The sequence below is a fragment of the Crinia signifera genome, chromosome 4, assembly GCF_055691185.1.
Source record: "Crinia signifera chromosome 4, ASM5569118v1, whole genome shotgun sequence".
Classification (NCBI taxonomy): domain Eukaryota; kingdom Metazoa; phylum Chordata; class Amphibia; order Anura; family Myobatrachidae; genus Crinia; species Crinia signifera.
This window is the reverse complement of record NC_139220.1, coordinates 52,874-68,881: the sequence shown is the minus strand read 5'-3', so window position 1 is coordinate 68,881 and position 16,008 is coordinate 52,874. Positions and strand designations below refer to the sequence as shown.

At 48.0% G+C, this 16,008-nt stretch overlaps 1 protein-coding gene across 1 annotated transcript in view; it reads right to left on the bottom strand.

The window, feature by feature from the left end:
* Positions 1-2,261: 2,261 nt before the first annotated feature.
* LMO3 (LIM domain only 3) overlaps positions 2,262-16,008 on the bottom strand; it is a 58,430-nt gene continuing 44,683 nt past the window's right edge. Inside the window, exon 3 of the mRNA XM_083180709.1 lies at positions 2,262-2,821. Within this exon, the coding sequence (XP_083036835.1) occupies positions 2,716-2,821 (106 nt within the window). The 3' untranslated portion in view covers positions 2,262-2,715. The remainder of the gene's footprint in view (positions 2,822-16,008) is intronic.

Genomic DNA, 16,008 nt, shown 5'->3' with positions numbered 1-16,008 from the left:
TCATACATCCAGCCTCAATACGCCATACACTGCGAGTCCCTGCTGCTTGCAGAGGTACGGTCATACATCCAGCCTCAATACGCCATACACCGCGAGTCCCTGCTGCTTGCAGAGGTGCGGTCATACATCCAGCCTCAACACGCCATACGCCGCGAGTCCCTGCTGCTAGCAGAGGTACGGTCATACATCCAGCCTCAATACGCTATACATCGCGAGTCCCTGCTGCTTGCAGAGGTTCGGTCATACATCCAGCCTCAATACGCCATACACCGCGAGTCCCTACTGCTTGCAGAGGTACGGTCATACATCCAGCCTCAATACGCCATACACTGCGAGTCCCTACTGCTTGCAGAGGTGCGGTCATACATCCAGCCTCAATACGCCATACACCGCGAGTCCCTACTGCTTGCAGAGGTGCGGTCATACATACAGCCTCAATACGCCATACACCGCGAGTCCCTGCTGCTTGCAGAGGTACGGTCATACATCCAGCCTCAATACGTCATACACTGCGAGTCCCTGCTGCTTGCAGAGGTGCGGTCATACATCCAGCCTCAATACGCCATACACCGCGAGTCCCTACTGCTTGCAGAGGTACGGTCATACATCCAGCCTCAATACGCCATACACTGCGAGTCCCTGCTGCTTGCAGAGGTGCGGTCATACATCCAGCCTCAATACGCCATACCCCGCTGCTCGCAGAGGTGCGGTCATACATCCAGCCTCAATACGCCATACACTGCGAGTCCCTGCTGCTTGCAGAGGTGCGGTCATACATCCAGCCTCAATACGCCATACACTGCGAGTCCCTGCTGCTTGCAGAGGTGCGGTCATACATCCAGCCTCAATACGCCATACCCCGCGAGTCCCTGCTGCTCGCAGAGGTTCGGTCATACATCCAGCCTCAATACGCCATACCAGGTGAGTCCCTGCTGCTCGCAGAGGTACGGTCATACATACAGCCTCAATACGCCATACCAGGTGAGTCCCTGCTGCTCGCAGAGGTGCGGTCATACATCCAGCCTCAACACGCCATACGCCGCGAGTCCCTGCTGCTCGCAGAGAGGTACGGTCATACATACAGCCTCAATACGCCATACACCGCGAGTCCCTGCTGCTCGCAGAGGTACGGTCATACATACAGCCTCAACACGCCATACGCCGCGAGTCCCTGCTGCTCGCAGAGGTACGGTCATACATACAGCCTCAATACGCCATACACCGCGAGTCCCTGCTGCTTGCAGAGGTTCGGTCATACATCCAGCCTCAATACGCCATACCAGGTGAGTCCCTACTGCTCGCAGAGGTGCAGTCATACATACAGCCTCAACACGCCATACGCCGCGAGTCCCTGCTGCTCGCAGAGGTACGGTCATACATACAGCCTCAATACGCCATACACCGCGAGTCCCTACTGCTTGCAGAGGTACGGTCATACATACAGCCTCAATACGCCATACACCGCGAGTCCCTACTGCTTGCAGAGGTACGGTCATACATACAGCCTCAATACGCCATACCAGGTGAGTCCCTGCTGCTCGCAGAGGTGCAGTCATACATCCAGCCTCAATACGCCATACCCTGCGAGTCCCCGCTGCTCGCAGAGGTGCGGTAATACATCCAGCCTCAATACGCCATACCCCGCTGCTCGCAGAGGTGCAGTCATACATCCAGCCTCAATACGCCATACCCCACTGCTCGCAGAGGTGCAGTCATACATCCAGCCTCAATACGCCATACCCTGCGAGTCCCCGCTGCTCGCAGAGGTGCGGTCATACATCCAGCCTCAATACGCCATACCCCGCTGCTCGCAGAGGTGCGGTCATACATCCAGCCTCAATACACCATACCCCACTGCTCGCAGAGGTGCGGTCATGCATCCAGCCTCAATACGCCATACCCCGCTGCTCGCAGAGGTACGGTCATACATCCAGCCTCAATGCCCCACGAGTAGCATGTTATTTGAAACACGTCTCACTGAATAATACAGGCGCTCAGTGCGATTTTACAGGATTTAGTTTAGAAAATGTACAAAATTGCAGATAAAACACAATGGAACTAGGGAAGTAGAACGATAACGGCCTCTGCATCGCAACACTTCATATACTCATTCACACAAGTGTCGTGTTGATTAGTGCAAATAAGCCCCACATTTTGGCTGTGTCGACCTGGCGCACCAAGAGGGGCTGCTTGGTGCAGTGTATGACACATCTCCCCCCGTATCCCATGTACCCCCAACACACGGGTAACCAATCCAGCAGGAGATGTATAGAAGGAACATGTCCTGCTCTTTAATTCCTTTTACTAGAAAGTTACAGCTCATGTAAAATAGCTGAAAAATACAGAAAGCAGAAATATATATAATATATCATTTAAACACTGATTGTACTAAATGCAACAATTACAAGAAAGAACATCAACACAAATAGTAACACAATAAAACTGTATTACATTTGTGTTTTAAATCTTACAATACATTATGTACAGTAGTAATCCAAAATAATGGTCTCATGCCATTGGACGGAACTCAAACAGCGCAAGCGAAATAAACGAATAATCAGCGTTCTGTACAGGGTCTTGTGAAACATTCAATTACTGGGCTACATAGTCAGTCCCATTGTATACACAGCACCAGGGCCTCCGACAATGACCGTATTCTGCAGATCCCACGTGGAACACCGTGCGTTATACTCTGGAAGGGACAGGGTCTCCGGCTCAGCGCACTTGCGCTACGTAACCTTCTTTCATTAACCCTTCCTCATAGTCAGTCTGGCACAGAATCATGTTGTTCTTTAGGAAAAATTTGTCTCCGACGCAAAATCTGCAAAAAGACACAAACACAGAAAATAAGGCAACAAATACTATTTATCAATGAGGAAATAAGGTTTGTGACATGGAAGGATTATTGGTGTCAGATTGGCCCTGTTCTTGTTCACAGGTGTAGTGGAATGTAGTGCATCCCTGTCCACGTAAGGAGGGTCCCTCCTCTGCAACACAACTTAGTACAAAAAGATTCACAGGTTTAAAGAGTTTTGGCCAGTGGAGGTGATAAGGGCTCTGTGCCCGCCCGTGCCGGCTCAGGTGGCAGAAGGGCATTATACAAAGTGAAACTCCCAGCGGGGGCCATAATCCACCTCTAGAGCACATTCTGCAGCTATTCGACAGATTGAAAAGACTCATCTAAATGAGGCTGCTAACAATGAGGTATAGAAATTAGGCGCGAAGGGTGGGGGGTGCTAATTATGGGCAAGGGGGACCAACGGCTCGTCAGTAAGTGGGGGCAGAGAAACATTCAATGGGATTTCTCAATCTGACATTTCTGGACATAATTAAGGACCGGGAAACCAGCTCCATTTACACCCGATTAATGCGGCTGCTTATGCAAATGAGTTCTAGATATTTAATTGTAACAAGTTAACCTTGAAATTGCAGTGTCAGTTGTGGCTGACCCATAGATAATTACATGTGTTGACCTGCGTGACCTCAGATAGCACCCCCACCCCCGCCCCTCCCTCCATATAACCGATTCCTCCGCGCAATTGTCACATAATACAAACAGAAATCACCCTTTATGGAGATGTATGTGGGAAGCATTTGGAGTGATTTCCATTTGTAAAGCCGGGATTTTAGGAAAACACAGCAAACATTTATTTTCCAATTGGGTGACTCTGAAGATGTATCCTCCTGTTCCCTGATGGGATGGAGGAAAATGGGGCTATACAGAGGGCACTGAAAGGAATCAGCTCTGCTCTTAAAGGAAAAGAAATGTCTGGTGCGGAAATCCAGGAATGTTTCCATCTACTTATCTGATTGTATCACAATGTATCATCAGTTACAGCACAGCATATGCAATATAAAAGGGATCACACGTCCGGAGAGTCTCACAGATACTTGTGTAATGGGGAATATACGTACATAGCGACCCTGCTGAGCGATGCTAGATCACAATGTATAACCAGTTATTGGGCCTACGCACGTAGCGACCCTGCTGAGCGATGCTAGATCACAATGTACAATCAGTTATTGGGCCTACACACATAGCGACCCTGCTGAGCGATGCTAGATCACAATGTATAACCAGTTATTGGGCCTACGCACGTAGCGACCCTGCTGAGCGATGCTAGATCACAATGTACAATCAGTTATTGGGCCTACACACGTAGCGACCCTGCTGAGCGATGCTAGATCACAATGTATAACCAGTTATTGGGCCTACACACGTAGTGACCCTGCTGAGCGATGCTAGATCACAATGTATTATCAGTTATTGGACCTACACATGTAGCGGCCCTGCTGAGCGATGCTAGATCACAATGTATAATCAGTTATTGGGCCTACACACGTAGTGACCCTGCTGAGCGTTACTAGATCACAATGTACAACCAGTTATTGGGCCTACACACGTAGCGACCCTGCTGAGCGATGCTAGATCACAATGTATAACCAGTTATTGGGCCTACACACGTAGTGACCCTGCTGAGCGTTACTAGATCACAATGTACAACCAGTTATTGGGCCTACACACATAGCGACCCTGCTGAGCGATACTAGATCACAATGTATAATCAGTTATTGGGCCTACACACGTAGCGACCCTGCTGAGCGATGCTAGATCACAATGTACAACCAGTTATTGGGCCTACACACGTAGCGACCCTGCTGAGCGATGCTAGATCACAATGTATAACCAGTTATTGGGCCTACACACGTAGCGACCCTGCTGAGCGATGCTAGATCACAATGTATAACCAGTTATTGGGCCTACACACGTAGCGACCCTGCTGAACGATGCTAGATCACAATGTATAATCAGTTATTGGGCCTACGCACGTAGCGACCCTGCTGAGCGATGCTAGATCACAATGTATAATCAGTTATTGGGCCTACACACGTAGCGACCCTGCTGAGCGATGCTAGATCACAATGTATAACCAGTTATTGGGCCTACGCACGTAGCGGCCCTGCTGAGCGATGCTAGATCACAATGTATAACCAGTTATTGGGCCTACACGCGTGGCGACCCTGCTTAGCGATGCTAGATCACAATGTATAACCAGTTATTGGGCCTACACACGTAGCGACCCTGCTGAGCGATGCTAGATCACAATGTATAATCAGTTATTGGGCCTACACGCGTAGCGACCCTGCTGAGCGATGCTATATCACAATGTATAACCAGTTATTGGGCCTACACACGTAGCGACCCTGCTGAGTGATGCTAGATCACAATGTATAACCAGTTATTGGGCCTACACACATAGCGACCCTGCTGAGCGATGCTAGATCACAATGTATAATCAGTTATTGGGTCTACGCACGTAGCGGCCCTGCTGAGCGATGCTAGATCACAATGTATAATCAGTTATTGGGCCTACGCACGTAGCGGCCCTGCTGAGCGATGCTAGATCACAATGTATAATCAGTTATTGGGTCTACGCACGTAGCGGCCCTGCTGAGCGATGCTAGATCACAATGTATAATCAGTTATTGGGCCTACACACGTAGCGACCCTGCTGAGCGATGCTAGATCACAATGTACAACCAGTTATTGGGCCTACACACGTAGCGACCCTGCTGAGCGATGCTAGATCACAATGTATAATCAGTTATTGGACCTACACACGTAGCGACCCTGCTGAGCGATGCTAGATCACAATGTATAATCAGTTATTGGGCCTACACACGTAGCGACCCCACTGAGCGATGCTAGATCACAATGTATAATCAGTTATTGGGCCTAAACACGTAGCGACCCTGCTGAGATGCTAGATCACAATGTATAATCAGTTATTGGGCCTACACACGTAGCGACCCTGCTGAGCGATGCTAGATCACAATGTACAACCAGTTATTGGGCCTACACACGTAGCGACCCTGCTGAGCGATGCTAGATCACAATGTATAATCAGTTATTGGACCTACACACGTAGCGACCCTGCTGAGCGATGCTAGATCACAATGTATACCCAGTTATTGGGCCTACACACGTAGCGACCCTGCTGAGAGTTCTGAACAATACAAGATCACAACGTATAATCAGTTATTGGGCCTACACACGTAGCGGCCCTGCTGAGCGATGCTAGATCACAATGTATAACCAGTTATTGGGACTACACACGTAGCGACCCTGCTGAGCGATGCTAGATCACAATGTACAACCAGTTATTGGGCCTACACACGTAGCGACCCTGCTGAGCGATGCTAGATCACAATGTATAATCAGTTATTGGGCCTAAACACGTAGCGACCCTGCTGAGATGCTAGATCACAATGTATAATCAGTTATTGGACCTACACACGTAGCGACCCTGCTGAGCGATGCTAGATCACAATGTATATCCAGTTATTGGGCCTACACACGTAGCGACCCTGCTGAGAGTTCTGAACAATGCAAGATCACAACGTATAATCAGTTATTGGGCCTACACACGTAGCGGCCCTGCTGAGCGATGCTAGATCACAATGTATAATCAGTTATTGGGCCTAAACACGTAGCGACCCTGCTGAGATGCTAGATCACAATGTATAATCAGTTATTGGACCTACACACGTAGCGACCCTGCTGAGCGATGCTAGATCACAATGTATATCCAGTTATTGGGCCTACACACGTAGCGACCCTGCTGAGAGTTCTGAACAATGCAAGATCACAACGTATAATCAGTTATTGGGCCTACACACGTAGCGGCCCTGCTGAGCGATGCTAGATCACAATGTATAATCAGTTATTGGGTCTACGCACGTAGCGGCCCTGCTGAGCGATGCTAGATCACAATGTATAATCAGTTATTGGGCCTCTACACGTAGCGACCCTGCTGAGCGATGCTAGATCACAATGTACAACCAGTTATTGGGCCTACACACGTAGCGACCCTGCTGAGCGATGCTAGATCACAATGTATAATCAGTTATTGGCCTACACACATAACGACCCTGCTGAGCGATGCTAGATCACAATGTATTATTAGTTATTGGGCCTACACACGTAGCGACCCTGCTGAGCGATGCTAGATCACAATGTACAACCAGTTATTGGGCCTACACACGTAGCGACCCTGCTGAGCGATGCTAGATCACAATGTATAATCAGTTATTGGGTCTACGCACGTAGCGGCCCTGCTGAGCGATGCTAGATCACAATGTATAATCAGTTATTGGGCCTACACACGTAGCGACCCTGCTGAGCGATGCTAGATCACAATGTATAATCAGTTATTGGGCCTACACACGTAGCGACCCTGCTGAGCGATGCTAGATCACAATGTATATCCAGTTATTGGGCCTACACACGTAGCGACCCTGCTGAGCGATGCTAGATCACAATGTATAATCAGTTATTGGGCCTACGCACGTAACGACCCTGCTGAGCGATGCTAGATCACAATGTATAACCAGTTATTGGGCCTACACACGTAATGACCCTGCTGAGCGATGCTAGATCACAATGTATAACCAGTTATTGGGCCTACACACGTAGCGATCCTGCTGAGCGATGCTAGATCACAATGTACAACCAGTTATTGGGCCTACACACGTAGCGACCCTGCTGAGCGATGCTAGATCACAATGTATAATCAGTTATTGGGCCTACACACATAACGACCCTGCTGAGCGATGCTAGATCACAATGTATAATCAGTTATTGGGCCTACACACGTAGCGACCCTGCTGAGCGATGCTAGATCACAATGTACAACCAGTTATTGGGCCTACACACGTAGCGACCCTGCTGAGCGATGCTAGATCACAATGTATATCCAGTTATTGGGCCTACACACGTAGTGACCCTGCTGAGCGATGCTAGATCACAATGTATAATCAGTTATTGGGCCTAAACACGTAGCGACCCTGCTGAGCGATGCTAGATCACAATGTATAATCAGTTATTGGGCCTAAACACGTAGCGACCCTGCTGAGCGATGCTAGATCACAATGTATAATCAGTTATTGGACCTACACACGTAGCGACCCTGCTGAGCGATGCTAGATCACAATGTATAATCAGTTATTGGGCCTACACACGTAGCGACCCTACTGAGCGATGCTAGATCACAATGTATAATCAGTTATTGGGACTAAACACGTAGCGACCCTGCTGAGATGCTATATCACAATGTATAATCAGTTATTGGACCTACACACGTAGCGACCCTGCTGAGCGATGCTAGATCACAATGTATATCCAGTTATTGGGCCTACACACGTAGCGACCCTGCTGAGAGTTCTGAACAATGCAAGATCACAACGTATAATCAGTTATTGGGCCTACACACGTAGCGGCCCTGCTGACCGATGCTAGATCACAATGTATAATCAGTTATTGGGCCTACGCACGTAGCGACCCTGCTGAGCAATGCTAGATCACAATGTATAATCAGTTATTGGGCCTACACACGTAGCGACCCTGCTGAGCGATGCTAGATCACAATGTATAATCAGTTATTGGGCCTACGCACGTAGCGACCCTGCTGAGCAATGCTAGATCACAATGTATAATCAGTTATTGGGCCTACACACGTAGCGACCCTGCTGAGCAATGCTAGATCACAATGTATAACCAGTTATTGGGACTACACACGTAGCGACCCTGCTGAGCGATGCTAGATCACAATGTATAATCAGTCACTGGGCCTACACACATAGAGACCCTACTGAGCGATGCTAGATCACAATGTATAATCAGTTATTGGACCTACACACGTAGCGACCCTGCTGAGCGATGCTAGATCACAATGTATATCCAGTTATTGGGCCTACACACGTAGCGACCCTGCTGAGAGTTCTGAACAATGCAAGATCACAACGTATAATCAGTTATTGGGCCTACACACGTAGCGGCCCTGCTGAGCGATGCTAGATCACAATGTATAATCAGTTATTGGGCCTACGCACGTAGCGACCCTGCTGAGCAATGCTAGATCACAATGTATAATCAGTTATTGGGCCTACACACGTAGCGACCCTGCTGAGCGATGCTAGATCACAATGTATAACCAGTTATTGGGACTACACACGTAGCGACCCTGCTGAGCGATGCTAGATCACAATGTATAATCAGTCACTGGGCCTACACACATAGAGACCCTGCTGAGAGTTCTGAGCGATGCTAGATCACCATATATAATCAGTTATTGGGCCGACACACATAGCGACCCTGCTGAGCGATGCTAGATCACAATGTATAACCAGTTATTGGGCCTACACACGTAGCGACCCTGCTGAGCGATGCTAGATCACAATGTATAACCAGTTATTGGGCCTACACACGTAGCGACCCTGCTGAGCGATGCTAGATCACAATGTATAATCAGTTATTGGGCCTACGCATATAGCGACCCTGCTGAGCGATGCTAGATCACAGTGTAGTATTAGTTATTGGGCCTACACACGTAGCGACCCTGCTGAGCGATGCTAGATCACAATGTATAACCAGTTATTTGGACTACACACGTAGCGAACCTGCTGAGCGTTCTGAGCGATGCTAGATCACAAAGTATAACCAGTTATTGTGCCTACACACGTAACGACCCTGCTGAGCGATGCTAGATCATAATGTATAATCAGTTATTGGGCCTACACACATAGCGACCCTGCTGAGCGATGCTAGATCACAATGTATAATCAGTTATTGGGCCTACACACGTAGCGACCCTGCTGAGCGATGCTAGATCATAATGTATAATCAGTTATTGGGCCTACACACATAACGACCCTGCTGAGCGATGCTAGATCACAATGTATAACCAGTTATTGGGCCTACGCATATAGCGACCCTGCTGAGCGATGCTAGATCACAATGTAGTATTAGTTATTGGGCCTACACACGTAGCGACCCTGCTGAGCGATGCTAGATCACAATGTATAACCAGTTATTGGGCCTACGCATATAGCGACCCTGCTGAGCGATGCTAGATCACAATGTAGTATTAGTTATTGGGCCTACACACGTAGCGACCCTGCTGAGCGATGCTAGATCACAATGTATAACCAGTTATTGGGACTACACACGTAGCGAACCTGCTGAGCGTTCTGAGCGATGCTAGATCACAAAGTATAACCAGTTATTGTGCCTACACACGTAACGACCCTGCTGAGCGATGCTAGATCACAATGTATAATCAGTTATTGGGCCTACACACGTAGCGACCCTGCTGAGCGATGCTAGATCATAATGTATAATCAGTTATTGGGCCTACACACATAGCGACCCTGCTGAGCGATGCTAGATCACAATGTATAACCAGTTATTGGGCCTACAAAATGTAGCGACCCTGCTGAGCGATGCTAGATCATAATGTATAATCAGTTATTGGGCCTACACACATAACGACCCTGCTGAGCGATGCTAGATCACAATGTACAACCAGTTATTGGGCCTACACACGTAGCGACCCTGCTGAGCGATGCTAGATCACAATGTAGTATTAGTTATTGGGCCTACACACGTAGCGACCCTGCTGAGCGATGCTAGATCACAATGCATAATCAGTTATTGGGCCTACACACATAACGACCCTGCTGAGCGATGCTAGATCACAATGTATAACCAGTTATTGGGCCTACACACGTAGCGACCCTGCTGAGAGTTCTGAGCGATGCTAGATCACAATGTATAATCAGTTATTGGGCCTACAAACGTAGCGACCCTGCTGAGCGATGCTAGATCACAATGTATAATCAGTTATTGGGCCTACACACATAACGACCCTGATGAGCGATGCTAGATCACAATGTACAACCAGTTCTTGGGCCTACACTCGTAGCGACCCTGCTGAGCGATGCTAGATCACAATGTATAATCAGTTATTGGGCCTACACACATAGCGACCCTGCTGAGCGATGCTAGATCACAATGTAGTATTAGTTATTGGGCCTACACACGTAGCGACCCTGCTGAGCGATGCTAGATCACAATGTATTATTAGTTATTGGGCCTACACAGGTAGCGACCCTGCTGAGCGATGCTAGATCACAATGTATAATCAGTTATTGGGCGTACACATGTAGCGATCCTGCTGAGCATTCTGAGCGATGCTAGATCACAATGTATAATCAGTTATTGGGCGTACACATGTAGCGACCCTGCTGAGCGCTGCTAGATCACAATGTATAATCAGTTATTGGGTCTACACACGTAGCGACCCTGCTGAGCGATGCTAGATCACAATGTATTACCAGTTATTGGGCCTACACACGTAGCGACCCTGCTGAGCGATGCTAGATCACAATGTATAATCAGTTATTGGGCCTACACACGTAGCGGCCCTGCTGAGCGATGCTAGATCACAATGTATAATCAGTTATTGGGCCTACACACGTAGCGACCCTGCTGAGCGATGCTAGATCACAATGTATAATCAGTTATTGGGCCTACACACGTAGCGACCCTGCTGAGCGATGCTAGATCACAATGTATAATCAGTTATTGGGCCTACACACGTAGCGACCCTGCTGAGCGATGCTATATCACAATGTATAATCAGTTATCGGGCCTACACATGTAGCGACCCTGCTGATTGATGCTAGATCACAATGTATAATCAGTTATTGGGCCTACACACATAGCGACCCTGCTGAGCGATGCTAGATCACAATGTATAATCAGTTATTGGGCCTACACACGTAGCGGCCCTGCTGAGCGATGCTAGATCACAATGTATAATCAGTTATTGGGCCTACACACATAACGACCCTGCTGAGCGATGCTAGATCACAATGTATTATTAGTTATTGGGCCTACACACGTAGCGACCCTGCTGAGCGATGCTAGATCACAATGTATAATCAGTTATTGGGCCTACACACGTAGCGACCCTGCTGAGCGATGCTAGATCACAATGTATAATCAGTTATTGGGCCTACACACGTAGCGACCCTGCTGAGCGATGCTAGATCACAATGTATAATCCGTTATTGGGCCTACACACGTAGCGACCCTGCTGAGCGATGCTAGATCACAATGTATAATCAGTTATTGGGCCTACACACGTAGCGACCCTGCTGAGCGATGCTAGATCACAATGTATAATCAGTTATTGGGCCTACACACGTAGCGACCCTGCTGAGCGATGCTAGATCACAATGTATAATCCGTTATTGGGCCTACACACGTAGCGACCCTGCTGAGCGATGCTAGATCACTATGTATAACCAGTTATTGGGCCTACACACGTAACGACCCTGCTGAGCGATGCTAGATCACCATATATAATCAGTTATCGGGCCTACACACGTAGCGACCCCACTGAGCGATGCTAGATCACAATGTATAACCAGTTATTGGACCTACACACGTAACGACCCTGCTGAGCGATGCTAGATCACAATGTATAACCAGTTATTGGACCTACACACGTAACGACCCTGCTGAGCGATGCTAGATCACAATGTATAACCAGTTATTGGACCTACACACGTAACGACCCTGCTGAGCGATGCTAGATCACAATGTATAACCAGTTATTGGACCTACACACGTAACGACCCTGCTGAGCGATGCTAGATCACAATGTATAACCAGTTATTGGGCCTACACACGTAGCGACCCTGCTGAGCGATGCTAGATCACAATGTATAATCAGTTATTGGGCCTACACACGTAGCGACCCTGCTGAGCGATGCTAGATCACAATGTATAATCAGTTATTGGGCCTACGCACGTAGCGACCCTGCTGAGCGATGCTATATCACAATGTATTATCAGTTATTGGACCTACACATGTAGCGGCCCTGCTGAGCGATGCTAGATCACAATGTATAATCAGTTATTGGGACTACACACGTAGCGACCCTGCTGAGCGATGCTAGATCACAATGTATAATCAGTTATTGGGCCTACACACGTAGCGACCCTGCTGAGCGATGCTAGATCACAATGTATAATCAGTTATTGGGCCTACGCACGTAGCGACCCTGTTGAGCGATGCTATATCACAATGTATTATCAGTTATTGGACCTACACATGTAGCGGCCCTGCTGAGCGATGCTAGATCACAATATATAATCAGTTATTGGGACTACACACGTAGCGACCCTGCTGAGCGATGCTAGATCACAATGTATAATCAGTTATTGGGACTACACACGTAGCGACCCTGCTGAGCGATGCTAGATCACAATGTATAATCAGTTATTGGGCCTACACACGTAGCGGCCCTGCTGAGCGATGCTAGATCACAATATATAACCAGTTATTGGACCTACACACGTAACGACCCTGCTGAGCGATGCTAGATCACAATGTATAATCAGTTATTGGGCCTACACACGTAGCGACCCTGCTGAGCGATGCTAGATCACAATGTATAACCAGTTATTGGGCCTACGCACGTAGCGACCCTGCTGAGCGATGCTAGATCACAATGTATAATCAGTTATTGGGCCTACGCACGTAGTGACCCTGCTGAGCGATGCTAGATCACAATGTACAACCAGTTATTGGGCCTACACACGTAGCGACCCTGCTGAGCGATGCTAGATCACAATGTATAATCAGTTATTGGGCCTACACACGTAGCGACCCTGCTGAGCGTTCTGAGTGATGCTAGATCACAATGTATAATCAGTTATTGGGCCTACACACGTAGCGACCCTGCTGAGCGATGCTAAATCACAATGTACAACCAGTTATTGGGCCTACACACGTAGTGACCCTGCTGAGCGATGCTAGATCACAATGTATAACCAGTTATTGGGCCTACACACGTAGTGACCCTGCTGAGCGATGCTAGATCACAATGTATAATCAGTTATTGGGCCTACACACGTAGCGACCCTGCTGAGCGATGCTAGATCACAATGTATAACCAGTTATCGGGCCTACACACGTAACGACCCTGCTGAGCGATGCTAGATCACCATATATAATCAGTTATCGGGCCTACACACGTAGCGACCCCACTGAGCGATGCTAGATCACAATGTATAACCAGTTATTGGACCTACACACGTAGCGACCCTGCTGAGCGATGCTAGATCACAATGTATAACCAGTTATTGGACCTACACACGTAGCGACCCTGCTGAGCGATGCTAGATCACAATGTATAATCAGTTATTGGGCCTACACACATAGCGATCCTGCTGAGCGATGCTAGATCACAATGTATAATCAGTTATTGGGCCTACACACGTAGCGACCCTGCTGAGCGATGCTAGATTACAATGTATAATCAGTTATTGGGCCTACACACGTAGCGACCCTGCTGAGCGTTCTGAGTGATGCTAGATCACAATGTATAATCAGTTATTGGGACTACACACGTAACGACCCTGCTGAGCGATGCTAGATCACAATGTATAACCAGTTATTGGGACTACACACGTAACGACCCTGCTGAGCGATGCTAGATCACAATGTATAATCAGTTATTGGGCCTACACACGTAGCGACCCTGCTGAGCGTTCTGAGTGATGCTAGATCACAATGTATAACCAGTTATTGGGCCTACACACGTAGCGACCCTGCTGAGCGATGCTAGATCACAATGTATAATCAGTTATTGGGCCTACGCACGTAGCGACCCTGCTGAGCGATGCTAGATCACAATGTATAATCAGTTATTGGGCCTACACACGTAGCGACCCTGCTGAGCGATGCTAGATCACAATGTATAATCAGTTATTGGGCCTACGCACGTAGCGACCCTGCTGAGCGATGCTAGATCACAATGTATAATCAATCACTGGGCCTACACACATAGCGACCCTGCTGAGCAATGCTAGATCACAATGTACAACCAGTTATTGGGCCTACACACGTAGTGATCCTGCTGAGCGATGCTAGATCACAATGTATATCCAGTTATTGGGCCTACACACGTAGTGACCCTGCTGAGCGATGCTAGATCACAATGTATTATCAGTTATTGGGCCTACGCACGTAGTGACCCTGATGAGCGATGCTAGATCACAATGTATAATCAGTTATTGGGCCTACACAAGTAGCGACCCTGCTGAGCGATGCTAGATCACAATGTACAACCAGTTATTGGGCCTACACACGTAGCGACCCTGCTGAGCGATGCTAGATCACAATGTACAACCAGTTATCGGGCCTACACACGTAGCGACCCTGCTGAGCGATGCTAGATCACAATGTATAACCAGTTATTGGGCCTACGCACGTAGCGACCCTGCTGAGCGATGCTAGATCACAATGTATAATCAGTTATTGGGCCTACGCACGTAGTGACCCTGCTGAGCGATGCTAGATCACAATGTACAACCAGTTATTGGGCCTACACACGTAGCGACCCTGCTGAGCGATGCTAGATCACAATGTATAATCAGTTATTGGGCCTACACACGTAGCGACCCTGCTGAGCGTTCTGAGTGATGCTAGATCACAATGTATAATCAGTTATTGGGCCTACACACGTAGCGACCCTGCTGAGCGATGCTAAATCACAATGTACAACCAGTTATTGGGCCTACACACGTAGTGACCCTGCTGAGCGATGCTAGATCACAATGTATAACCAGTTATTGGGCCTACACACGTAACAACCCTGCTGAGCGATGCTAGATCACCATATATAATCAGTTATCGGGCCTACACACGTAGCGATCCCACTGAGCGATGCTAGATCACAATGTATAACCAGTTATTGGACCTACACACGTAACGACCCTGCTGAGCGATGCTAGATCACAATGTATAACCAGTTATTGGACCTACACACGTAGCGACCCTGCTGAGCGATGCTAGATCACAATGTATAACCAGTTATTGGACCTACACACGTAGCGACCCTGCTGAGCGATGCTAGATCACAATGTATAATCAGTTATTGGGCCTACACACATAGCGATCCTGCTGAGCGATGCTAGATCACAATGTATAATCAGTTATTGGGCCTACACACGTAGCGACCCTGCTGAGCGATGCTAGATCACAATGTATAATCAGTTATTGGGCCTACAAACGTAGCGACCCTGCTGAGCGTTCTGAGTGATGCTAGATCACAATGTATAATCAGTTATTGGGACTACACACGTAACGACCC